The 24,656-nt window shown below is 40.7% G+C and overlaps 1 protein-coding gene across 2 annotated transcripts in view; it reads left to right on the forward strand.

The window, feature by feature from the left end:
- DLC1 (DLC1 Rho GTPase activating protein) overlaps positions 1 to 23,455 on the forward strand; it is a gene marked incomplete at its 5' end in the record, with an annotated part of 213,844 nt that extends 190,389 nt beyond the window's left edge. For both annotated transcript variants that reach the window (XM_084285868.1, XM_084285869.1), the window contains 12 exons: positions 85 to 166; positions 7,088 to 7,151; positions 10,091 to 11,517; positions 12,562 to 12,738; positions 14,693 to 14,852; positions 15,093 to 15,291; positions 17,698 to 17,911; positions 18,262 to 18,376; positions 19,518 to 19,739; positions 20,445 to 20,662; positions 20,835 to 21,008; positions 21,611 to 23,455. In XM_084285868.1, coding sequence (XP_084141994.1) covers positions 85 to 166; positions 7,088 to 7,151; positions 10,091 to 11,517; positions 12,562 to 12,738; positions 14,693 to 14,852; positions 15,093 to 15,291; positions 17,698 to 17,911; positions 18,262 to 18,376; positions 19,518 to 19,739; positions 20,445 to 20,662; positions 20,835 to 21,008; positions 21,611 to 21,731 — 3,173 coding nt within the window. In that variant the 3' untranslated portion in view covers positions 21,732 to 23,455. The remainder of the gene's footprint in view (positions 1 to 84; positions 167 to 7,087; positions 7,152 to 10,090; positions 11,518 to 12,561; positions 12,739 to 14,692; positions 14,853 to 15,092; positions 15,292 to 17,697; positions 17,912 to 18,261; positions 18,377 to 19,517; positions 19,740 to 20,444; positions 20,663 to 20,834; positions 21,009 to 21,610) is intronic.
- Positions 23,456 to 24,656: the final 1,201 nt, after the last annotated feature.

Genomic DNA, 24,656 nt, shown 5'->3' on the forward strand with positions numbered 1-24,656 from the left:
CTGGAGGCAGCTGGTGGTTTTGAAACAACTCACTGCTGGGAATAACTGTTTTTTTTGATTCCTCATCTGCCTCTGTTCCTACAGATCTCCTCTTTCCAATTGACATCGCTCTAGTTAAGCGAGAGCATGACTTCCTGGACAGAGATGCTATTGAGGCCCTATGCAGGTAGGTGGGAAAAAATCACACTGCATCTTGTAACAAAACTCTTCCTGTATAATGGGAAATGTAACCTGAGAAAAGCATAACCACAACTGAATTATGTACTATAGGCTTAATCATTGCTTTGAGGCCTTTTGGTTATCCATTATTGGTATGCATTTTTAATCCAAACAGTATATTGGGCTAAGTAGTGTTTGGGGATCTTATTTAAATCAAAGCTGGGAGGAAAATGGCAGTAGTCTTTGTAACAAAAGTCTTTGGTACCTATTTCATAGCTGTATCTTTTATTATTATTCATTATTTACTTGCTTTTATTATTGATTCCCAAATGAGCAAGCTATGTGAAAGCAGAACTGTGTAGGTGACAGCAGTCTGTACATACAACTATAGCATCAGTTCCCATGCAGGAATTATTTTTCTGGGAGCAGTATTCACAAAGCCATGCTGCTGCATTCTCTTACCCTCTGACCTCAGGGCAGGGCATCACCCTATGTACACCATGATCACTGAAGTGAATGTGGATGGCTCTAAAGGATAATGGGAGTGAATCTAAAGGCTTCACCGCCACCTCCAAGGCTGGCCTGCCCTCAGCCACATGCTCCCATAGCTTATCTTAATTGTTTATGGGCTCCTACAACGAACCAATTCAACTTGCTTACCCAGCTAAAAAAAGCCTCAGTAGTCCTTGCTGGGTTAGGAAATTGGATCAGCACATGAAAAGGAGTAATGGACTCTGGAGTGGGTGCAGAGGATGACCACAGAGCCAACTGCAAAGGCAGGACACAAGGGGTGGGCAGAAAAAGAGAGAGCAAGACTTGGCTGTGTGGGGCAGCTTGTTTTTACAGAACTACAGCCCCAGTATTACCAATTTTATCATATAAGCAATTACTTTGGCCCCATTTTACACTTACCCATCCATCGATTGCCTCCTCTAGTGCGAGTTTATAATCTTAAATTGCAAAAAATGCAATAATTTTTCATATCTTCTATTACCTAGAAATAAGTGCAGTTTTCTCCCTTTGTCCTTCATTATAGCAGCTTTCCAAATGGTCGTCTGAATGAACGCTTTGGATGCTACATGCCTGATGGCCACAACTCTAAATGTCAATAATTCTAATGAATTACAAAACCCTTTTAAGAAGGGCTTTAAGTTTATAGTGTTCTCTTGCCATCATGCTTGGAAGGAAAAGACAGAAAATGGAATTTAAAGTTCCTCAGAAATATTTACAGGATTTTCAGACTAAGGAAACAGATTTGTTGTTCAGTCATTGAGAGGGGAAAAATTTTATTCACGGTAAATTCACAATCAAGATGCAGTGTAAAGCGCCTACTCCGTCAGCATTAAAATGTGATACATTGGTCTGCTTATTTGTGTGCTCTGGAGCTTGTGAAGTCATTGAACAGAAAGTACAGCGATGTGAATAAATGCTGGTTCCCAGAAGCATGGTATTCCCTTGCCAGGAAAACAGAATACAGTCAAGCCAGCATATTTTGGATCTAGTGCTCTCCTGCAAGAATACTTTTTATTTAACCTGGGCTTATTTAGACAGATGGGGGAAAAAGACAACAGCCCGTTTCTTACTGGTAAAAGTAAGAATATGTCCTCCATATCTCTCGGAGACTTGCTGCTAATAAAAGCAGTTACCACTTCTATTGAACTTAGAGGACAGCAAAAAGATCTGTCCTAAGAATGGAATCTTGTGTTTTTAAGCCTTCTAATAAAGTTAAGCAAGCCAAAATGATGTGGGTATATACAAATTTTGTGAAACTAGGAAATCTTTCACAAGTCTGCTAATTGTAAAATAACCTGTTCACTTCTATTTTCAAATTGTTTTCCATGTAGTGTGCATAAGAAGTGTGCATCTTCATGTAGCTTGAGGCAGATTTTAAAGGCAAAACTATATCATTCTGAAGCCTGTGGCTTATTTTTTACATAATAATTTTAAAACTGAAGCTAAAATTTCTCCAGAAGCATTCAGATCCTACCTTAACATAAAACTGAAAATCATCCTGCATGTCTGAATTTGGCTTTTTGTCATGTGTATTAAACAAAAGCAGTTCATTATCACGTTTCCACCTTTATTATTTTTTTTCACATCTCCTTGTTTAATTTTGTAAAGCTCATTAAAAAACATGGAGAGGCTACGTCATGTGGAATGCTGTGTTTCTTCCTGAAACCTAGGTTTATTTTGACTCATGCCATGGTCAGTGTGTAAACAGTAGAGGATTTTGCTTAGTAAAGGAGTTAGAGCTGTTTCACAACCATAAGTCTATTGCTGTTTTTGAATAAAAATCAGAGTAGTTTTGGAATTATTTGCATTTTCAGCATAGAGCTAAATGAATGCTGTATGCAGTTAATGGTAACAAAATTCTCCATGCTGAGAATCTGCTTTTCAATATAACCAGCAGTCTTCTCTCAGCAGTTTTAATCACCTTGCTCTAATTACTGCACGTGGAAAAAATCATTTTTAAAAAGACTGTAGAAGTCACAATGACAGGGACTTTTTTTTTTTTAAGTTTGAAGCATTTAAAACAATAGTTTACATCTGAACAGTACTGTCAGTTCTTGTTTACATTAATTTTATTGAACCATAATATTAACATGACTTTAACAGTTTGGTAATAGTGCTTTGCAAAATTCATTTCTAAATGGAAGGGGTTTCAATGGCCACCCCACGAAGGGTTTTCTTGAGAATTTTTAAGTAAAAAGCAAGTTGAGACTTGAATTACAGAGATAGCATATGGTACTTGGTAAAAGCAGAAGATAAATGGTTAAGAAATGTCATTTAGTGATTGTATCACGTAATGTAGGGTTAAAAATGTAAGTCATGATTCTGCTTTAATTTGCTGGGATGCTTCACATAGAGACTGTATATCAAGTGCTGCTGGCCTTGGTTTCGTAAGCCTCCGTGTAGATTAATGGTTGGGAATTTATCTTGAGAGGGCAGCTGCCTGCATAATGCGCTCATGAAGCTAAGTACTGAAACATGCTTATCCTAAAGGCTGTTGTTGCTAAGTGCGAATTACATAGCAAGCTGTGATGGAAATCCTATTTAATCTCCTCACACGTAACTAGAAAACTGCCACACTGTCTACCCAAGAGGTTTCTCAAATCTTGTACCATCAGGATTTCTCATCCAAGAAATTGATTGTAATGGATTAGCACAAGCAGCAGTCACTGGTCGTATGGCTTGGTTTGTGGAGAGCTGGCTTCCTTTGCAGGTTTTAACATGCAGATGAACCCTGGGAGCCAGCACAGGGACTGTCCACTGCGGCAAGACACAAAAGCCCTTGTATCATCAATTAGTTACAGGTATAATGGAGCTGGAGTTTGCCCTGTAGTAAGGAATGAAGAATTTAAATCCATTAGGAAAATATTTTAAACTGAAGTTCAAAGCTAGATCATACACTTACTGAGATGGAAAATTCTCGTTTAAAATCATAAAATGCTTTTATCTGATGCACTCTGCTGCTCCCACTATTCTTGAGTGTGTGGGATGAGAATTTTCTGCTGTTAATGACCACAGAATGAATTACCAAGTGGTTATAGCTGATATAGAACTTACTGGTTCTTAGGTTAACAAAGACTTCCTATTACAAGGCCATAGGTTAATTTATAAAATAGCTGAAGTTAGCCATGCAAGTTGAAATTTTTGGTAGTGTGCATGTTACCCAGATTGCATTTCTTAAAAAATAAAATAAAAATTGAAGCTAAGCTACTTCGGCCATTTCTGAGAAGATGACTGGAAAGAGCACATTGTTTGCTCATTTCCTGGAGAAGGTCTGGTGCCTCATGTTTAGGGTCCAGCTGGTACAGGTTTCCACAGTAGCCCTGGGCTGATATGGGCCAGTCACAGTTTGGGGACTGGGACCGAAAAGCAGGCTCTGTCATGTTTGTCACCACTAGGAAGAGGGGCTTTGCAGAGCCCAGGTAAGAGAGTATGGAGGACAAGGAGAAGGGATGTGGTGGAGGTGTAACACAGTTCTCCTCCACAGTGAGATACCCCCTGGATGTGCAGGCCTACAGAGAGAGGGCCGACCCAAAGATAATTACCTAAATGATGGGAAAGAACATTATCTTGTCATCCAGGCAGTCATTCAGAAAGACAGTGGACAGGGTAGGAGGCATTGCAGAAATGGAGATTGAGATAGCAAGGCGGTGTAAGTGGCTGCAACCACTGTCTGCAGCACTCCTGCCCCGTCACTCTGTCTCCTCTAGAAGTCCATGTGAAGGTGTCACTGAGACAGGTTTGGGCAGGGTAAGACAGAGCTAAAGAATGAGAATCTGCTACCTGTCAGTGGAGAAATTATGAGCTGAGTTTATACCTGGGAGCAGAATTATCTGGAGAGAAGGTCCAGAGCCAGAAGAGAAAATTGAGGTTCATTAACAAGTACCAGTTTGATGAGATCTGTAGAAAATGAATGTGCATTTGCATGCTTAAAATGTATTGCAAAGCATACACAAAGTGAATGTTAGTGAAAGTTGTATGGGTAATTCTTGTGCTGGCAAAGCCTGAACCTTGCATGCTTAGCTGTGCAGACTCAATAACTTGTTTGGAAGGCAGCTCTGCATGCCATGCTGTGCTTTCAGGGTCCTTTAGCTCCAGGACCTGGGCACCACTGAACCCACGTAAAAGCTAAAGCGGGATGTGTGATGTATATAATGAAACTTACAGACCTGAGGCAGTTGCTGCAGAGCATTTGGATTTTAAAAGGGAAACTGTTTTTATGATGAAATTATGTCAGATGTTTAAGGGAGCCTTTATTTGCCTCCCTGCTGTTGTGTTTAACCTTGCTCACAGGGGGTTACGTTATCTTGCTTTCATATTCGTTTTTGTGACCTGTGTGCTAGGGGATTATTTTTTTTCTCAGAGTCCCTATTTTCACCTATTTCAGGGTTTTAAGTTAGGTAGGAGAAAAGTCTGTGGATGTAATCTTTGTGAAATCAGAGATTGCCTTTATTAGCGATTGGATAGGCTGCAGCAAGATAAAGCCTGATGCAGGGATTCAGTGGTAGCTGCTCCCCACATAAGTCAAAGGTTGCCACAGTGTGAAATTTGTAAATTATTACACAGTAGAGGACTGAAAATGATGCAGTATTCCCTGCCATTGAGGTCCGGCAGCTTGGAAGGAGAATGTTTGTGAAGCAGGGGAAGGGAAGCAGCTCTCTGCTGCTGTGTGGCCTCTTAGAAACCAAATACTTGGGTAGCATGTATGTGGGGCACTCACTCCTCACCCATGCCATAAACACAACTGCTGGGAAGGTCACGCACCCACCAGTAGCAGCAGGAAGGATTGCGCCTGCTGTAAGTCAGAGCAGAGGTGAAAATGGAGAGATCTGGATAACTTTCCTACCCTGCCACTGGCCTACCATTTGACCCATGGCAATTCTTCCTGTTTCTCTTCTTTTCTGCTGTGTTGTGGCTGGGTCTAATTATAGATCAAACCGTCCTTTTTTACCTCACGACTGCAGCAAGAGCACCAGTAGGAGCTTTTCCATTTTCTTTGATGGCCTCAGGATCAAGCCCTGTGTAAATACCATCTGCAACCAATCCTGTGCATGAAAGGAAAGAGGAAAGAGAGGAAACTAGTAATCCTTCCTGTGCACACATTTTCTAGATTCAAGTTACAAGTTTCAGGAATCTGAAAAGACTCATCTGAAGCAACAGGACAAGTCAGCGTTTTTTATCCTTTTACTCTTTTTTTTTTTTTTTTATCCAACTCTTTCAAAGCTACCAGTACAGGTTCTTTACATTTTGCTTGAATGAAGTAAGTGAAAATTACACCACTTCCTTCAGAATGAAGCAGACTTTTTAAACCTCAGCCTTGCCCGTTGAATTTGCATGAAAGGGGCAATTCTTCTCCTCTGCCTCCCCCCTTCACATGTTACCATTCACGTGGCTCAGGGAGCTGACGTGGGCAAAATTCAACACCCCCAAAAAATGGAAAAATGAATTTTCAGCTCCTCTAGCCCACAGTACAGCCTCGCAAGTGGAAGCTTTCCATGAGGGAGGCAGGAAGACGGGGGACAGAAGGAGGGCAGAGAGGTTTCTTTGGATGTGATGTTTCCCATGACTGTCAGAAGGAATGGACAGGTCTAGGGGATGGGGAATAAGAAAGAGTGCTTAGTTTATTTTAGGGATGCTGAATCACAAGCTCATCAGAGAATACAGGGATGCTTATATACATTCATACAGTACTTTGAGATGTGCATGCAGAGTGCTCTTGCATGTCTTAGGGAGGCTGGTTAATTCTTGTTACTGCAGCAATTTATTTTTATTGTTTAAATTTTAGTCCTCAAGACCAACATTATTACACATAAAAGAAACTTTAGTTTAGGAAGGAAAAATGAGGTACATGTATGTGCCTTTTTTAAAAAACGATAGTTGTGTTGTCCCAGGATTGTATTGAGAATAATTATATTACACTTCTCACAAACAAAATGGGCCCCTAAGAAGTGGAAAATAAGTTTTCCTGTTTGAGCTTTCAGCTTATAAAGTATAATTTTAAAGTGGTGTGCTGTTTTGTACAGATGTGTACAGTGTCAAATAAGCCTATTCTCTTATTTACAGGCTGTTGAGATGGATTGTTTCAGGGTTTGAATGTTTGGTATTTAAATAAATGTAATTATTACAATTCATTGATTACAATGCGCTTCTTAACTTACTCTAAGTTTCTGTTTACTTTTCTTTACTTTGATTCAGGTAATAGTGACAAATAGTCATCCATCCCTCCCTCTGAAGTTAGAATACAGCCAAATGTAATGGGTTAATGGTTAAGTATAATTAGGGCTCTAATTGAAACTCTGCTTGTGGCTATTTGTATGCAAAGCAGTTTGGGGATAGCCTTCACAAGAGCTTTTGAACTGAAATAGTCTGTGCCAAAACACTGGAGTTTTCTCTTAATATGGTTTCCTTTGCTTTGCAGGCGCTTAAATACTTTAAACAAATGTGCAGTGATGAAGCTAGAAATCAGTCCCCACAGGAAAAGGGTAAGTACCTTTGACACCTTCTGTTACAGCATTGTGCGTTAATAAAACTGAAAAAAAAAAAACCCTAGCAGATTGTTTAGCTGTAGTGTAGGATGACAGCCGAGTTGAACCTGCCAATGACTCATAGTCAAAACTCTGCTTATATTTCATCTTATGTTCTCACTTAGTGAAAACTGCAGGGCTTGGACCTGCATAAAGGTTATTTGTCTAGCTAACTCTTCCATGAGATGCATCTCTCAGCCTGAAAAACACTAGGATTGTCTGCCTGCAAGTGGAGTTGTTTGTGTTGTAGCTTATTACTTGCTCTCAGGCGGGATTGTAATTAGTAGGCATGATGGAGGGGATCCTGACCAGCCACAATGAGCTGACCTGAATGTTAGAACATCGTCCTTGATGTAATCTTCACGGTTTTGGTTCTTTGCCATTACATTGGAATTGTATTCTTTTATTACAATATAGGCAGTGTGACTGTGTCTGGCATGTGAAAGAGATGACCGTTTGTAGGATTTGGCATGTTGTTTCCTTGTTTGTTTGGTGGTGTTTGTTTTTTTTTTGTTTGTTTGGTTTTTATTACAGCTCAAAATTAAAGCAAAATATTTAAAGAATATATTGACTACCTTTTTAGGAAGCTTACACATCTCCAGGGAGTTTAGGAGGAGTTAAAAGGGTTTCTTGATTTTTCATGATCCCTGTGGAGCGTAGTGAGAAAGAAGAGAGGACCTACTGTAACTTCAGTAAGGTAGTACAGACTGAAAGCTGAGCTGCTGGATTTTGCTAGTAAGGTACCATTTGATAGCTGTCTTAAAACTATGTGGGTGTCCTAGGAGGGATCAGTAGTTGATACTGTCCCTTGGGATATGACGACTGCAGATAAAGATGACTGAACTAAGGCAATACAATGCTGCCCTACCCTTAGGAAGAATGCATACAAATGCTCTGAGGTTGTTTACCAGGAATTAATCCCCTCTTTCCCTATCTGTTTGTGGTATGCTGGAAACAGCACCCAAGTTCCAGAAGATAACACTCTGAGGCAGCATATATATGAACTTTTTTAAAGTAGGGGTATACCACTGGCCTGCCTGTTTATGACCACCAGAAGATTTCTCCTCCTTGTTTTTCAATCCTGTTAACACTGGAATGATCAGTATTGCTGCTAGATGTCAGACCAGACCCAACTTCTTCCGGAGTCTGGATGTTACGTTTTGTTTCAGTTCTTCCTGATTTTCACTCACCACTCATGTTCTGGCAGATGGACTTTGATACCATTCCCATTTGCTGTTGACTTCATTAAAATTCTTAGCCTTTAAAGCTTCTTAATACTAGGGAAAAAATTGTGCTGACAGAAACATATGCTTGTTTATGTTGCATTGACTCTTTGCAAATTAAGACTGCCTTGCTGTTCCTTTCTTCCAGTCAAACCACGTTCACCACCAAACCATCATTATTATCCATTGACAGTTTCAGGTGACATTTTTCCTCTGGAAAACTCTAAATAAAGCAAGCCAGTCCTCTTAGGTTTTCATCTGAGTAATGGACAGAAACACTGGTTGTATTAGCTGGGAAAAAAAGAGAATAAAACTTGCTCTGTTTCCTGTGTGTATTTGGTTATAAAAAATAAATATGGTGTTTCACTTATCTTCCTGAGCTGATGAAATGTGCTAAGAGGGAAAAAAAGAAAAAAAGAAAAAAAAAAAAAAAAGAAAAAAAAAAGGCACCAGGAGAGGATAAGGAACTGAAGTATGCATAAATAAAATACTTGAAATATGAATAACTTACTTATTTTTCAGACTATGAGTGTTTGTGTTCCTGGCACACAAATAGTTACAGTTTGAGGTGTGCATGTGTACTTGTTTTTAAATTAAAGCAATCTAAACAAATTAAGTGAAACTTCAGCACCCATGGAGCTGTGTGGCAATTAGTCTTCCCTACTCTGAACAGTGAAGGTTATTTTGTGGTTTCATGGTGTCACATTCAAATAGCTCTCATTGGCTTCATTCTTCTAGCTGCGTGCAACATGAAATTTTCCAGATACTTGGAAGACCAAAAACTTCAGTTCCAGGATCCTTCCCTTTCAGGATTTAGATGAAAAGACTTAGACATAAGTGATGTACGTGTAATTGTGCCCTCAAGCATTCGTCATACATCAAACATAATCAGGGAAGATGCTATTTACAATTTACTTACGTGCTATACCGCGAGTGAGCTTTTGCTGCTTGCTATCTATGAGTGTTAAAGTTTGCCTGGAGCAAGACTGAAGTAGAAACTTCACAGGACATTCTTAAAATGTTAGCTGCTAGCCTGTGGGAGGAAGAGTGGACCAGGTAGGAGCCTGGAGGCATCAGACTGTAGCAGTGCAAGAGTTTCTTTTGCTGTCTCATTAGTCACAGTGAGGAGACCTTTTAAACTTCCAGAATGGGTAAGGAATTAAGCTGCAACAACTCACAATGTATGAGAAACATCTCTTAATTGCAAAGAGGAGTATAAACACAGAGCCACTATCAAAAGAGTGTAACTTTGGAGAGAGTCCAGAGGGACCCCAACCCCGGACTGACTCCAGTTTAAAATTTTATGCATGCCAGGAATTTCCATTGATCTGAGGGCTATCCACTGTGACCAATTAATTAAAAGTCTATGGATACTAAGGTTTTCAGAAAAGAGCAATTTAAAGCAGATTGCATTGTTTGTTTCTTTTTTACGAAGCACATATCCTTTGTATTTAAAAACTGTTAAAAAGTACTGTCTGTCCTCTGTAATCTTTTCTTCTGACAGGCTTTATGGCCTAAACTTCCTCTCCCTGAAGTAAGAGACTGTTTTTGCTTTAAATTCATGAGAACCAGGTCGTGCTTAACTCAGTTTAGTGGGCATTGTATTTAAATGCAGCTGCATTTGTGATGTTGGCAGTTTGCAAGCATTATTTCCAGGGTTCTTTTTCTCTGCAGAGTGAAGACTCAGATGAAGATGAACCGTGTGCAATAAGTGGCAAATGGACTTTTCAAAGGGACAGCAAGAGGTGGTCGAGGCTTGAGGAGTTCGATGTGTTCCCTCCAAAGCCAGACTTGAATACCTCCTCCCCAGAAGCTCCCCACCTGACAAACGCGGCCAGCCGTGAGAGCGTGCTCACAGACCTCAGCGAGCGGCAGGAGGTGGCTTCAATTCTCAGCATCAGCAGCACCAGCAGCCACCAACCAACCCTGCAGAGTGAGGCATCTACCACCAGGACAAATTCCGTTGTGAGCGTTTGTTCGTCAAGCAATTTCGTAGCAAATGATGACTCATTCAGCAGCCTGCCCTCCCCCAGGGAACTGAACAGCTTCAGCTTCAACACAAAAGCAAATGAGAAGAACACCAAGTCTAAAACAAAGAGCCTGCTCAAGAGAATGGAGAGCCTGAAAATCAAGAGCTCTCACCATGGCAAGAACAAAGCTCCTTCAAAGCTCGGCCTTATTATTAGCGGGCCCATCCTGCAGGAGGGCATGGACGAAGATAAGCTGAAGCAACTTAACTGTGTGGAGATTTCTGCCCTGAATGGCAACCACATCAGCCTCCCCATGGTACGAAAAAGGAGTGTCTCCAATTCCACCCAGACCAGCAGCAGCAGCAGTCAGTCTGAGACAAGCAGTGCCGTCAGCACACCCAGCCCTGTCACGCGAACGCGCAGCCTCAGTGCGTACAATAAAAGGGTGGGCATGTACCTGGAAGGCTTTGACCCCTTCAACCAGTCGACCTTCAGTGATGTGATGGAACAGAACTTCAAGAACAGGGGAAGCTTTGCAGAAGACACCGTGTTTTTTATCCCAGAAGATCACAAGCCCGGCACTTTTCCCAAAGCACTCTCCAATGGCAACTTCTCCCCAACAGAAAGCAATGCTTCCGTGAACTGGAGGACAGGGAGTTTCCATGGCCATGGCCATCTCACCCTCCGGAGGGAAAACAGTGGAGACAGCTCCAAAGAGCTGAGCATGGGAAAACGGCGCAACTCCGCTAGCTCAGTGAGCAGCCGCCTGAGTATTTATGACAACGTGCCAGGCTCGATCCTGTATTCCAGTACGAGTGACTTGGCCGACCTTGAAAACGAAGACATATTCCCAGAACTAGACGACATCCTGTACCATGTGAAAGGGATGCAGAGAATAGTAAACCAGTGGTCAGAGAAGTTCTCGGATGAAGGGGACTCTGACTCAGCACTCGACTCCATCTCCCCCTGTCCTTCCTCCCCAAAGCAGATCCACCTTGACGTAGATAATGATCGAACAACACCGAGTGACCTTGACAGCACAGGGAATTCACTTAATGAAACAGAAGAGCCTTCAGGGATGCAAGACAGAAGGGACTCTGGGGTGGGCGCATCTCTGACACGGTCTAGCAGGTGAGCTCATGAGTGCTGGGGCTTGGGGTGGCCCCACTGAGGTCCTCTCCAGACCCACTGGTTCTACAGTAGCTGTACCACACCCAGTTAAGGCCTTCCTGTAATAGAAGTTAGGGCCACTGAAGCACACATGTGCTGTTCCCATCACTTCCAAAAACCATTATAGCCAAGGAAAGTATTTGTACAACACTTGTAGATAAGTGATTCCCACACTTCATAGCTATATGTTTATATGTTCAGCTCAAGTCATCACTGGAAAAACAGCCTGCTCAGCAAGTCAGCGTTTGGAGCAATGTTAAGGCAGGTCTGGGGGGTGGGGATTCTTCAAACCGAAAGGGTGTGTGGGAGGGAGAAGGACCTCAAGTAGTACTATTCACTTTTCAAATTGGCTAGGAGAGCCAGTGGAAGTATGGTCTGTTTTGTGTCAGCGTATAGTAAAAGCCTGGACTTTTAGACTGTCTCAAAAAAAATGCACTTTCAGTAGCAGGCTGTTTCTTAATAGCATGCTAGGGCACTAAATCTGCAGGGAAGATGGGGCTTGTTTACTTTTTCTTGATCACTGTAGCACAGTAGGGGCTTGGGGGAGCTCCAGAGGCCTCCCAGTTTCTGTTGGGAGTTTCACCACGTATTTTATATTGTGAATAGAGCAAGGGGCTGAACTCTTTCTAACTTTGTTTCCAGTTTTCTTTTAAAACTGGTGCAAATCATTTTGGGCTCGGTTTCTGTTGTCCCTTAGTTGCCTACAGCTGCTTGTATAAACTTAATGGGACTTTTAGAAGAGCTTAGTTCCCGTTTGATGTGTCTTGAAATTTGAGGCCTTTTTTTTTTTTTTTTCTTAATGGAGTTTTTTGATTCTGACTGACTTGATACTGAAAGGGTTTCTGGGAGAAAAAAAAAAAAGTTTTTGGAGCCCTCTGAGGATGTCTGATAGTGCAAGGCCACGTAGGTCAGCTCAGAGTGTATGTTCCTATTGACACACGTTGCAGGGAGTGAGGCGAATGTCTCAGTGACCTGTCCTTGCTCTGTTCCCTGTCACTTCTGCAGGCACAGGCTGAGGTGGCACAGCTTCCAGAGCTCCCACCGGCCCAGCCTCAGCTCGGCGTCTCTGCAGATCAACTGCCAGTCCGTGGCACAGATGAACCTGCTGCAGAAGTACTCGCTCCTCAAGTTAACAGCTCTGCTGGAGAAGTACACACCTTCCAACAAGCACGGTTTCAGCTGGTAAGGGCACAATGCCAGGTGTAGACAGGCCATCTGTCCAAGCACAACAGTTTCACTAGTCCTAACTAACTTTTGAAAAGATACAACAAATCCCTCCATCCTTCTTTTTTCCATATTTGCACTTCTTCCTATAGCCTGCACTAACAATGATTTGTGGTTTCCTAAGACGGTGCTAACTAACATCACTAACCCTTTACATAAACGTAATCTCAGTAGGATTGAGGGCTATGTTCAAGGAGGCATGTGAGGGAGTAAAAGCAATCATGTCCAGGCCAGCTGGCCAGCTTTCTGCGTGGCAAGATGTCCACTATCTGTAGCAAGAGAAGGACAAGTGGTATATTGAGAGAGTTAGTGAGTGGTGGCACAGAGCTCAATAGATCTGAAGATGCTTCAGTTATTCTTATTTTTTTCCTGCATAGCTTTCTCTATGTAATCATGTCATTAAATAACATAAGCGTCCTTTAGTTCTAGTGTCTTGTTATCCAACAACTATCTCCCTTCTTTAAAGGACTATAAATCCAGCACTATGGATCCACTTAACTTGAAAATAAAAGGGGGAGGGTATGGAGGTTGGGAGAATCATGAATTTTTTTGTAGGCAGCAATATCTGCTCTGGCCAGGTGTTTGTATCTAAGTTGTTGTTTTGTTTGTTTGGATTTTGTTGGAAGAATGAAATAGAAAGCTTTTTTATTATTGTATCTGCAGTACAGCCTGTGTAACCTTCAGGATGCAAAAGACGCAGTAAAATTTTTCTTCTCCCTACCACAGGCCAGCCTCCTCCCTTCCCCAGGAGTCATAGAGAGTATTTAGCTTCAGCATCAAAGTACCTCCTGTTCAAAGGCTGTTATTATGTCAGCCTTTCTAAATACAGAAGTTGTTTGTTCTGAAAGACAGAAATAAGTATTGACCAGTTATCCCTGCATGCTTCAGATTCTCGGTGGAGATCGCAATGTGTTTTTTCACATTCCATTGGCATGTTTTTTGACAAAGCAAGTATTATTCGTGCATATATCAATAATGCCCTAAACTTAACTGTATGGCAATACAAATTGGTTCTGTTTTCCTATGTAACAGATTAGTCAGCTGTAAATCCAAGGCACTGTTTGTATAGCTGTACTGTATATATCGAAATGCTAAATAGGTCTCCCTGTTCTCCAGTGTTACTGTGTCCTATGAGCTGTTATACCATACATTAGCTTTTCTCCTTGTTTAGGAGAATGATCTCAATATTTTCACATTTTAATAGCGTTTTTTCCTTTATGAAAGCAACACTTGGGGACCTCGGGGTAAATCATTCCTTTGTATTTAGTAACTTTTTCCTTGGAGTCAAAAGCAAATGGAAAGGCCTCTCATTGAAACTGGAGTGGGAGGTAGGGGTAACAACAGTAACTGCCTGACAAGGAGGGGGGTCCCTCAAAGGGGTTGTTTATAGAGCTGAAGTTTTTAGCTGACAATCTCAAATGTATTACATCAGTTTCCTGCTGTTATGCACACTGGTGGGTGGTGGACCCAGTTTGAGGACTTTGCAGAACAAGTAGTTGACATACAAAAGCTCATTGTTCAAATGCCCATCTTTCCTGAAACCTAAAGAAGCAGTGTTATAAGGGGTCACTGACCACAGGATTTATTTTGACTCCATTGCAATTCACTCTGGCCCCTGCAGTTTTTCCCTGTAGCTTTTGTCCTACTAACATTGATAGAGTAGCATCACATTAATATGTACAGGCAGCATACAGCTCTGAATGTTAAGCCTTTCTCTTAGAGAAACTGTTTTCTGTCCTCTCTCCCCTCCCATCCCTGAATGAATTAGCTTATTTATATTCTCACTACTTTTCATATTACTCAGCATACTAAAATATTTCACTTATTTTCACTTCGTGAGTTACTGGAAATCTATAAGATAAATGGTCGACAGAGGTTTAATCTAATTTTGTTATTCCCTTTGCTTAAATAGGGCAGTACCAAAATTTATGAAAAGGATAAAGGTGCCAGACTATAAAGACCGAAACGTATTTGGAGTACCACTACAAATCAATGTGCAGCGCACTGGGCAGCCTCTTCCACAGAGCATTCAACAAGCCATGCGGTACCTTCGCAACCACTGCCTGGATCAGGTAGGTTTTTCTCTACTCTCATCCCCTTCTCATTCAGTACCCAATGCCCAGCCTTCCATTAATTTTGTTGTTGTTTCTGGATCAGATTGAAAAAGCAGACTCAGAACAAAATGAATAATTCAAGGAAAGCTTTCCATGAAATTAGAATTCATACGTAAGAGGCTAAAGAACATACTTATATTTCAATTTTGCTATACTCAATGTAAATGTGTTTACTTTTCCATATACAATTACCCTTAGGTTGGACTATTTAGGAAATCTGGAGTCAAATCAAGAATTCAGGCTTTACGTCAAATGAATGAGAGTTCAGCAGACAGCGTCAACTATGACGGCCAGTCTGCTTACGATGTAGCAGACATGTTAAAGCAATTCTTCCGTGACCTACCTGAGCCCCTCATGACCAACAAACTCTCTGAGACCTTCTTACAGATATACCAGTGTAAGTACTGAGATTTCTAAAGCTAAATGGCTAACTGTCATTTGTGTAGCAAGGGTGAGACTTTCTAACACTGCTCCCCTGGGCACTATGCATGTTGCATGTGTTGGTCTTTCTCTTTCTCTAGCAGCCATTATATTTCAGGCTGCCACATAAAGAACTGATTTTTGATATTCTGACTGTATAATGATTCATAGGACAGGACAAGTTCTTTTAATTTCACCTTTCCCTCAAGTTTCCCTCAAGGAACAAATAAATCCTCCATCACTTGCTGTAGTTTCCTCTGTTCTTTGAGCATACTTGACACTACAGTTTGAAGATAAACTGTGTCTGATGTGGCTAAGTAGAGGGCTTGTGCAAACATTACGTTCACAGAGTTTGGGACTTTTGAGGGGATTAAAATCCACTGAATAACCGAGATGGGGTTTTTTGTTTGTTTTTGGTTTAAAGAGTAAGATTACCAAAGGAATTGTATTTTCTTAAAATTCATATTATTCTATCTCTCACCACAACTTTTGAAAGCAACCTTTTAAGTTGAAAACTTTTCTGTTACTAATTTTTAGCTACTTTACTGGTAGGTACCATAAACAGAATGTGCTTAGAATAAAAAACATCAAAACATGAATTTATCAACACACCTCGAAAGAAAGAATTCATCTTGCTGGGATGTCAGGTTCAACTCCAGCTAGAGATACATTCCCTATTGTGAGTTAGATAAATCAAGTTCTGTATACGTGGATGTTTTGTGCTGGATCTTTCCAAATCAGTTGCCCTTCAAAAGTTTTTCATTTTTGTTTCATTAGGAATACTTGCATGCTTTATAAAAGCATTTTATTAAACTGCCAAAGATGAATTAATGTTTGGTGACCAGAAAACCCCAAAGCTTTTTGAAATATTCATGGAGGTCCAAACTGATGCACTATGGGCACTTTGATCCTCTAACACCACCCCATGTATTCTTCCCATGGTGGCACAGCTACAACACAGCTTGATACAAAAATACTTCCTTTGAGCCATTACTGTATTTTGTGCCTTCCCTGTGATGATGCAAATGCTCTGTCCAGGAAATTCCTTCAGACCTCTGTAGGTGGAGGTGACAGTTTAAAATAAGAACATATGTACTGTTATTTCACAGCACATTTTTTTGTTTGTTTGTTTCAATTCCCAAGAAAGTTTACGGAAAAAATGAATTAGACTCTTCACTTCCTTGCATATTCCTTCCACATCCATATTAAACAGCAACTCTTTCTGATTTAGTGCCAGAAAAAGTTTGACACAGTATTGCAGAAGTATATTTTCCTTTCCCTTCCTTTCACAGCTGGTAGGTCTGAGGAATCCCCAGAGGTGGTCGGGAAGTATTATCTCCATGCAAAGCAAAGAGCCTTAAAGCAGCTGTAAATTTTGCTTCCCTGCAAAGGACAAAATTTCTCTTTGCTTTAGAGTTATGCACCAGGCTGCACTCTGGAATTGCCCGTACAAAGCTTAAATGTGCTTTGAGCTGATTGAAGGGAGTGAGCAGAGAACAGTAGATTTTTCTTAAAATTGCATTCTAAACTCACTTGCCAGCCTTATGAAATTGCTGAAGCCCAAAGTAAATACCAGTTAAATATCTGGTTAGCAACGCATGTATTATGAGCCATGCAGCCAGGGCAGCATGGTGCTAATGATGATATAAATGCTCCAGGAGTCAAACTCTCATGTTGTCTTCAGGGATGGCCTGTTGGAAATCCCTTTATAAGAAGCAGATCTGGTCTGGGTTATTTCACTATTTGTTCCCTTCAAGTTTGGAGGAGAAGGCCTTATATAAAGACACACGTCAAATTTTTCCAGTGGATGTTTGTTGTTAGTAACCAAGGAGCTGTTTAATGGTATGGGGCTTCACAGCACTGACTTTCTTTTTCCACTGCATGACTTTGAATGATCTACTCAATAAAGTAACCCTGTGTGTTTGGTAAAGCACTTTCTGGCTCTTTTATGACATCATTGTTAAAAAGGTCTGCTAGCCAATTTATTTAATTAATTCACCTATTCTCAAATGCATTTGTTTTGAATTTCTTTGAAAGCCAAAGAATTTCTAAATTGGCTGGACTGTGTTTGCTTGTTCGCTGCCTGAGTCCAGGATTCTGTCATTTTAGTGCAAGTAGCTGTTGAAATTAAATCTAAAATTAACTCTGGCCTAGGCACAACTTCTTCTTGCTTGCATTTCTTGTGAGGCAGGAAATAACTGAGGGCAGTTAAACTAGCGGGTTAAAAAAAATCCTTCATGTTTCCTACGAATGGTATGCATCCTGAAGGAAATCACTTCAAACTCGAGTCAAGTATTTGAAGCTGGAGTTTGCTTTGGGATGTATTCATGCTGTGTGTGTGGAAAATCAATGGGCTGATGAGAGAATTACTAATATTATGCAGATGTGCCGAAGGATCAGCGTCTCCAGGCTATCAAGGCTGCCATTATGCTTTTACCTGATGAGAACAGGGAGGTCCTTCAGATTCTTCTCTATTTCCTGAGTGATGTCACAGCTGCAGTGAAGGAGAACCAGATGACACCAACAAACCTGGCGGTGTGCTTAGCACCTTCTCTTTTCCACTTAAACACTCTCAAAAGAGAGAATTCCTCCCCAAGGTACGTTTCAGGAGAGCACAGCTCATTGCTGCTGGTCTTGTTGACCCTGCCACTTTTGATCCCATTGAACACCTCAGAAGGCACGAGGTGCAGAATGGTTATGTGACCCTACTTTTTTAACAGATTTGTTAAAATGTTAGCTCACAAAAGGGAAGAAATAGGGGGACTCCATAGAAGTTTAGTATGAGTAGCAAAAGAAGTCAGTAACAGCATGCCAAGATTTAGTCCCAAGTAACGCTGCTCTAAATCACCAGCAGCTTCTGGAATCCTACTGTTTTCTTACTAAATGTCTCTCTTGCTCTGTGTTAAATAACTGAATTTGTGTGTGTGTGCTCTTCTCCCCTGTGAAGGGTGATGCAACGAAAACCAAGCCTGGGAAAACCTGATCAGAAAGACCTAAATGAAAATTTGGCTGCAACCCAGGGGCTAGCCCATATGATTGCTGAATGCAAGAAACTCTTCCAGGTAAAACACGGATCTGCAAAACTGATGGGTGCAATGTTGGCCAACATGACTTAGCTTTCCATTATACAGCAGACCTAGGAACTTCTCTTTATTTTAATAAAGATTAGTATATGTAAATAATTTTTTAAAAATCTTTGCATCCTTATCTGAGTGCATGTGTGAATTTGAAGTGGTGCCAGATATGTTTTGTTGACACTGGCACTCAAAAGACATGAAGCAGTTGTGGGGTCTGGGGCATTTTTGTGACATCCCAGCTGCACTCGAAACGTGTGTTCAAACTTCTATTGTGCAGCCATGAGGATCTGTGAGCTTCAGCTCTAATTACAAAGCAAGAAGCTATTTCCAAGAATTTCAGTGCTTGCTTTATACTGAAATTCCCAAGGGAAGGCAAGGCTAGGCCACAAAAGCATCCTGAACGTGACACTATCAGACTGGCAGCTGAAGGCTCCATAACAACTAAAGCACGCTCCCTCTAGAGCCCAGCATGGAGAACCAGACAAGTCTGCGTCCTGGTTTTCCTCACTGTCATCAAATCTTTTCAGAGCCCACAACTGAAGGCATGCCTGTCTCTCTTCTTGCAGCTGACAGCTGGCTTCTCCTTCAGTCAATCTGCAGGATAAGCTTTGCTATGGGAATGAGTCTGAGTTGTAGAGCAAAGAGGGGATACACCACAGAAAAACTAAAAACCAAAAGACACACTGTAACTGAGGGACTAATCTGTGTCAAATCAAGGTCACAAAGACACAGACTTTGATATTTCTTCACATTGACTGCTTGACCTGACAAATAAATCTTTTAGAATACCATTTGCATACTAGATCAGGTAACTTGCAGATATAATTCCACAGGCAAATAAACCTCTAGGCATCTCCTTTTCTACCAATGGATGTGACTACTGCCAACTTCAGAGTGAATGAAGTAGGCAGTGAGCATCTTATCAACAGAAGAGTGCTGCAGTCTCAAGATGATGTTTAAAAAGAAAAATGAAAGAGTAACTGCTTGTTAAAGCACGTGTTAATGCATATATCCCACAGCTTGCAAACTAGTGTACCCATCTTACAGTGACTGTGAAGCTGCTAGGCTAACTCTGGGATTTGGGGGGAGAGCTGCAAGAGGATGATTTGTCCTTGTCACCCCTCAGATACCCGAAGAAATGAGCCGGGGCCGGAACTCGTACACAGAGCAGGACCTGCGTCCCCTCAGCCTGGAGGAGCTCAGGGGCAACAGCAGCACCACAGAGCCCTCCGACTACCACTGCTACCTCCAGGACTGCGTGGATGATTTACTGAAGGAAATGAAGGAGAAGTTTAAAGGCTGGGTCAGCTGTTCCACCTCAGAGCAAGCAGAACTGGCCTACAAGAAGGTATGCATCCTGTAACGCTGTCCGCTGCTCTGGTTTTTAGCTTATCTTCCCTTAATACAAGCCAGCTTTTGACATGGGATATTACAGAAGGATATCACACCTTTATTTTGTGGATAGATTTAAGAAAAAATAATGATCTTTTGACATAGTTGTGCACTGTCTAAAAACAACATGTCTTTCAGCAGTAGTCAGAGAACGTGCATTGAATTGAGTTGTTGTGTTTATGCAGCCCAGGAATGCTCACTGCGTTGCATTTACACGCCCTCACTCACTTGTGCAAAGCCTTGACAGGCTGACTGAAGCCTCCAAGCACTTTCGTTATGCAGGCAGCAGGAATGAAGTTTCTCTGCTCTAATCTCGCACAGTTCAGAGCTAGAGAAGGGAGAAGTGTTTCATTGAAATTTGAGCTAGGACATTTTAAAAAATTAATTTGGAAAACAAGGGCATTTTTCTGCAGCATCACAATTTAATAGCAGTTCATGCTGGAGAATATAACTATAATGTAAAAACCATTTGGAAGTCAGTGTGCAGATGCCTTTGGCTATTACGAAAACAACCTCAGTCTGAACTTTACGACAGCCTTAGTACAATATATGTGTGTATTTCTGTGTGTATGTGTGCGTGTATTTAATTTGCTGTGTTTATCCAATAATATAAAATGTAGAGAAAATGTAGAACTGAGGACTCTGTGCTGATTTTCCCCAGGCATGTGAAGGACCCCCACTCCGGTTATGGAAAACTACCATCGAAATCGCTGCCACACCAGAGGAAGTTTTAAATCGTTTACTTAAGGAGCAGCATCTTTGGGATGAAGATCTTATAGATTCAAAAGTAATTGAACCTTTGGACAGCCAGACGGATATCTACCAATATGTCCAGAACAGCATGGCACCTCATCCAGCCAGGGACTTTGTAGTCTTAAGGTAAGATCTTTATATGCTGTAGTTTTATTATCTCCCCCCAGCAACCTTGCTTTCAGAATAGCAAGCAAGTTGTGTAGGTAAAAATTTATTTATGTATGATTTAAAGTTTATTAGATGTTTGAATTCCTGTTTTTCAAAGATGAGACTTTTTTTTTCTTCCTTTTATTCATAGAACATGGAGAACAAACTTCCCAAAAGGAGCTTGTGTGCTTTTAGCAACTTCAGTGGATCATGACCGTGCTCCAGTGGCAGGTGTCAGAGTCAATGTGCTCCTGTCTAGGTATCTGATTGAGCCCTGCGGGTCAGGAAAATCTAAGCTTACCTACATGTGCAGAATTGATTTAAGGTATGAATTTCCATTTTGTCCTTTTGCAACAGTAAATTGTCTTTTAGAGTGCAAAATTTTGACAGTTCACAAGACTACAGCTTAGGCAGTAGTACATAGTTTTCAAATGCATACACGCAGGACTCTGAGATGTCATAAAATCATAGAATCATAGAATATCTGATTTGGAAGGGACCCACAAGGATCAAAATTGCCTTCAGTGCATGTCTAACAGTGGGGATGGTTTGCTACATTAGAAGCTCCTGATACGTGCACCACCACAGGTATTGGTACTATAATCCCACTCCTTCATCTAACAGATGTATTCAGATGCAAGGACTTGTTAACTTTAATGAGAAGTTAGTAAAGCAGACCAAGCTCTCAAAAACTTTAAAAAAAAAAAACTTTTTCCTCACCGCAGCAGATTTATTTTTGAGCAAATCTGTGTATTAGTAAGGCTGAGCTGAGCAGTAAGCAGTAATAAAGAGAGATATAAAGTAATAAAGAGTAATAAATTCCCAGTCAGGAATTTAACCAAGTAGATATATATTTGATTCTGACTAAGTAAATGCGTGCAATGTTACTGATACTTGTTTCTTCTTTCCTTTTTCTCCACCCATCAGGGGCCACATGCCAGACTGGTACACCAAGTCTTTTGGACACTTGTGTGCATCTGAAGTAGTTAAGATACGAGACTCTTTCACTCATCAGAGTCTTGAGAGCAAGGAAGTAAAATCCAGGTGACTACTGAAGAGGAACAGCCGTGCGCTCCACACCTCAGCAGCACAGATTTTACCCAAAACTGAGGCTCGTCTGCTGCAGACCATCTGAAAGTCATGTCATGAAGGGATGACAGCATGAGAACTTGACTGTGAGCATTACTATAGGACTGTGGCCATACCATACACTTTAAAGCTGCTTCCTGTCTGTGTAAGGCCTATAGTGTAGGCCTCGACTGGAATACATAGGAGGACTGTGCAAAGAAATAAGTATTGTACTATTAGATGGTTTGATTTGCTTCTGAGAAGCAAAATTCTTTAAATGCAAAATATATTATGAAATATGGTGAAGGCTCATCATTCCCATGTGAAATACTTAGCTTTATGTACATACCCATGTCATTTTATGTGTAGTGCGTTGAGGGACTGGTGTATCCACTGGAATAGTTGGTACTCTTCAATGTGTTCTCACTGAGATAAGCAAAGAAAGGTTTGCACAGAGATTAAAGTGTGAATGAGTGTGTTGATGGTTGAAAGGATAGCAGAAGTTGAATTTGAAATGTGTCTGGTACACTGATAGGCAGCCAGGATGGATTTTAATATACTGGATACAGTTGAACCTAGAATTTGACTCCTCCGTGGACCACGAGTTGCCATCCTTCCCATTTGCCAGTTCTGCGTTTTCCTCAGCTCTAACGTATTTAAAACACCTACACAGATATTACAATAGGCTTGCTATGGTTAGTGTTCACTCCTTATCCAGATGATCTTTTGGGAGTGATTAGCAATTCTATAGCAATTTTAAGTAAATATATTTCCAAGCAACACTGCAGCTTAGAACTGAAATGCTTATGCAATGGTCAAGAGAGCCAGTAATGTCAGTTGCTATATTGCCAAAAAACGTTTGTTGCTTTTACTCCTATCTGTGTTAACTATGTGTTTTAATGAGCTTTTATATATTTTACTGTCTTTTAACACTACAGAGTAAAAAGTAAACACTGGAGTCCTGGTGTTGGGATGTGGCAGGACTCCTGTAGCAGCAGGCAGACTGTGGCGGGTGGGAAGGGAAGATTTGTAAGAGTTTGTGCCCTTTCTCTCTCTACGTTGCTTGTTTTCCTATAGCTGCACATTAATGTGAACAGAACCTGAATGCTAGCAATTTGGAGGGTTGTATTTGGGGGCAGAGAGGAAGGTGGGACATTTTTTTTCTTTTGTTTTTGTTTGTTTTTAAACCCTTTGGGATGTTCTCCCCTCTGCGACAACCGAACTACATGAACTGTAGGAAGTCTTGAGGTCCTCTGGAAAGGTGTCTTTCTGTAGGTTTTACTGTAAACGTAAGGATTTGCTTTCGAGGTGCAGTATTAAGTGATAAATGTATTTTGTGGCTAGGGTATGAATGAGTTGCAAGATGGAATTTTGACTGAGACTTTGTTACCATTGTCAGTATTATTTTAAGCTTTTTGAAGAAGATTTTTTTATTATGGCAAATAATGTAGTACTTCCAGTAACAATGTTCCTCATGAGTAGGAAAGCCTTGTATATTCTTCTACATCAAACACTTTTGAATTTGTAAAATTGTATGTTGTACATACCATTCTATTGTAAACATGTATACTTGCCCACAGTGTACTGTCAAACATAGATAAAGCATGATAAAGATTATTTAAAATATACCTGTATTTATACCTCAGATATTCTTTTTGGGTTTTTGTACCTCAAGTATGTTTTCTATTGTAAATGTGCTTTACATGACTATGATCTAAGTGAGAGAAAGGAAGATGTTTAACTTGCTATAGATGTCTGTACAGAATATACTCAATAAGTGCACTATTAAATGTTTAAAATTGGAGAAGTGTAATTTTTTATTTTTTTTTTTTGGATCCTTCCTTCCCCTTTCATGTCTGCAGCCTGTTTCTGAGAGCAGAACCAGCAGAATCAACACCCTCAATGATTTCTCCAGTCTTATCTGAACTCCACTGCATCCCCTGGCCTAGGCTCAAAGCCTGCAAAGGGTAGTTTACACCAATGGGAGTCACTTCGAGATGGCATAGTAAGATGCTCTTAGGTTTTTTAAGAAACTCTGTGTTTTGTCGAGACTTTGAGGATGACAGGTTAAAGGGAAAACCATCCTTGGTGAGACACATTTGGGAAAGTTTGCTGTCCTCACATATCAATAACTGACCTGCACCTACATCTTAACTTCCAGCCTGTGTTTTTCCACAATAGGGCTCTTGTATTTAATGAGCTGTAGGCACCAGGGTGCAGCTTCATGTAGGTTGTTAACATGACTAGCAAAATACATCAAAATAATTTAAAAAATAGCAATCAGTAACCTAAAGAAATCAATATTTTTAAAGAAAATTGATGAATGACAAAAGTGTCTTTAATTTCAGAGGTCTATTTTGTATTGGGTTGGTACATGTACTTTATCTGACTTTTCATAGTTGTTAAGAAAGGCAACTTTGATTGCCATCAATTCTATAGATACTGCTGGCAAATCCCAAGCTCCTCTGCCCTCTCCCAGACCACTATTTTTGATTACTAAAATTGTGTTACCAGCACAATTTTAAAAGTTTTGGAAGACATGCCTGCCTCCATGATGGTGGACAGCTGGACAAAAATGGTCCCTGGTCAACAGATTTGTGTGCTTCAAAGCAGAAGGAAACCTGTTTTTCTACTGTTGTATAGAAACGTACTCTTCGATTTAACAGGAAGCAAAGTAAACTACTTGATAAACAGGTATATGTAATGCTGAAAAATAATTCACCACTTTCCTATTTCTTACAGTGAGAAAGCGGGCAGGGAGATTTCTGCAGTCACAGGTTCTCGTAAAAAAGTAAAATAAAATACAAGTGTGAAAGTAATTGGAGAAAGTGAAATGAGGCCAAAGAGAAGGCCAGGAGGATATACAAACAACTGACTAAGGTGAAAAATTGAGCCAAAGACAGCT

Source organism: Netta rufina, assembly GCF_964035555.1.
Source record: "Netta rufina genome assembly, chromosome: 4".
Taxonomy (NCBI): domain Eukaryota; kingdom Metazoa; phylum Chordata; class Aves; order Anseriformes; family Anatidae; genus Netta; species Netta rufina.